General features: G+C 34.5%; 1 protein-coding gene across 1 annotated transcript; it reads right to left on the reverse strand.

Annotated features, from left to right (window-relative positions):
• Positions 1-270: 270 nt before the first annotated feature.
• LOC148046131 (olfactory receptor 14A16-like) lies at positions 271-1,188 on the reverse strand. The gene has a single exon (XM_087711908.1). It carries the CDS (start codon positions 1,186-1,188, stop codon positions 271-273), a length of 918 nt encoding a protein of 305 aa, XP_087568034.1.
• Between the last annotated feature and the right edge of the window lie 1,380 nt (positions 1,189-2,568).

The raw sequence follows: 2,568 nt of genomic DNA on the forward strand, positions 1-2,568 counted from the left end.
GTGTGTAGTGTACTGTATGTGAGGCTGTTTTCCAAACATCTTTTCTACCTCCTTTTACAGTCCAATAGACTGTATAAATTCCAAGAATAACCACCAAGAGGTGGTTTAAAAAATAATACAAAGAACAGACGTTTAAAGTGAAAAATCAAAGTCTTTCACAGATTGATAGATGGAAAAATGTCAATATTTTTTATTATTTATTTCTAATGTGACAAAATTAAACCCAAATCCTGTAACCAAAAACATTTAAAGAAAATGCAAATTCTGATTTTATTTTTTAAGCATTTTCCACACAGCCTTTTGGATGTCCTTGTTCCTGAAACTATAAATAAGGGGATTGAGGAATGGGGGGAAAACTGTGTAGAGAACAGCAGAGAGTAAGTCCAAAGTATGGGAGGAAAGACTTTGGGGCCGCATATAAGCAAATGCAGCAGATATCAAAAATAAAGAAAAGACAGTCAGGTGGGGAGTACATGTAGAGAAAGCTTTATATCTGCCTTGAACTGAAGGAATTTTCAGAACAACAGAGAAGATGTAGCCATAGGAAATAAAAATGAACCCACTACATAATGAATCTACGGTAATCCCTACAACCAAAAGCAGAATTTGGCTGACTCTTGTATCAGTACAAGAAATCATTAATAGGTGAGGAACATCACAGAAAAATTGCTCAATTCTACTGAATTTGCAGAAATTTAAATTGAATGTGAGAATGGTGTGGAGCAAAGCATGGATCAAATTGATTATCCAGGAAGCAGCTGCCATTTGCAAACAGGCGTCCCAGTTCATCATTAGGGTATATTGCAGAGGGTGGCAGATGGCCACATAACGGTCATAAGCCATGACAGTCAGCAAAAAAAGTTCAAAACCTGCAAAGGTAAAAACTGAAAAGACCTGAGCAGCACATCCACCATAGGAGATCTGCTTGTTATTTGTCAAAGAAGCAGCCATGGCTTTAGGAATTATAGTTGAGATGAAGCAAACATCAGAGAATGACAAATTGACCAAAAAGAAATACATGGGAGCATGAAGATGGTGATTCAAAATCACAGCAACACTAAGAAGTAAATTCCCAATTAAAGCTAGTAAGTAAATCACAAGGAACATCACAAAATACATAAGTTGCATATCACGATCATCAGTAAATCCCATCAGAAGGAATTCTGTCACAAAGGATTGGTTGGCCATTTATTTATCTGATTCCTTCTAGAGAGAAAGAGGGTATCCTAGGAAATTTGTCTGTCTAGGAAATAAATATAGGTATGGAATTATTCATTGCAATAGTAACATATGAAAACTAATATGTTATAATAATCATGTTTAAAATAAAATATATTACCTGTTTGCAAAATGTAAAATGGAGTTGATACATTTAAAAATGCAAAATAAAAATGATACTATTTTCCTTCTGTGTTATACATGCCAATTTATAACAAACCAATTTTGCTATCTAAAAGACATTTTTAAAAATGACAATATAGTACTGAATAAGGTAAACATGGCTATAGAAATCTGGCATATACTGTAGATTTGATTCTTTATAGATAACTTGTAAGACGACTTAGACACCAAACTTTGTGGTGCAGTCAATGATGAATGCATCCAACACAGGTCTGTGACTAAAAAGCTGCTTGATTATTTTCATATAATTTCCATGTATTTTGGTGTGCTGAAAACAAATAAAATATTCAAAAAACTCCTAGACGTCATGATTGCCACAACATGCAAAATTGTCTTCAAATTTATCATTTTAAAAAAAAATTGGTATTTTTTTATATTATGGTTTTTATCCAAATTTAAAGTCCAAATTACTATTAATTAATTCACATAAGTGCATTTAAGATATAAAATGCAAAAAAAACACAACCCCAAACCTTAAAGGGTTTGTCCGAGTTATGTAAAAAAAATATAGCATTGTAAATCTGATAGTTAGCAATATATACATAAGCTAAGCAAGTTTTAAAACTGTGCTTCTAATGGTAGAAGGGGTTAATCTTTCCTGAAGAATCCAGTGGGAGGGAGATACAGGGCAGATAGCAGCATCTCCGGTCAGTGCAGGGGGGGTGGGCAGCACTGTGACATCTTGTGTACAGACACAGAGCTGCTGTCTAATTCACCAGACAGTTTATGTTTCATCTGTGGTGAATATACAGTGTTGAAGCAACAGCAGAATATTACAGACTTTGTGAAAAAAGTATACTTTGCATACTTTGGACTAAAAATTGGAGATCAAGATAAAGTTTGGACACCTCATAAAGTGTGCAAAAGGTGTTTTTTTTTTTTTTTTAAATATATTTTATTCAATTTTCACATTCCATTTGCAATCATTTATATACAGGGTATTCACTATAAGAAAAGAGAAAAAAAAAAGAAAAAGGGAATAAAACGAACAGATAAAAAGGAAACACAACTCATCATTCACAACCCCACCTAACCCTTCCATCCTCCATACACCCCATCTACCCCCTCCAACTTTCCTTTCTCCCTCTAACACTCCCCTCCTACTTCCCTTTCCCCTCAAACCTTCCTTCTCCCCTTACTCCCCAGACACCCTCCTTACATTCCCCT

The sequence above is a fragment of the Thamnophis sirtalis genome, unplaced genomic scaffold (genome assembly GCF_051295495.1).
Source record: "Thamnophis sirtalis isolate CommonGarterSnake01/CBP01778 unplaced genomic scaffold, rThaSir2_p1.2 scaffold_4, whole genome shotgun sequence".
Taxonomy (NCBI): domain Eukaryota; kingdom Metazoa; phylum Chordata; class Lepidosauria; order Squamata; family Natricidae; genus Thamnophis; species Thamnophis sirtalis.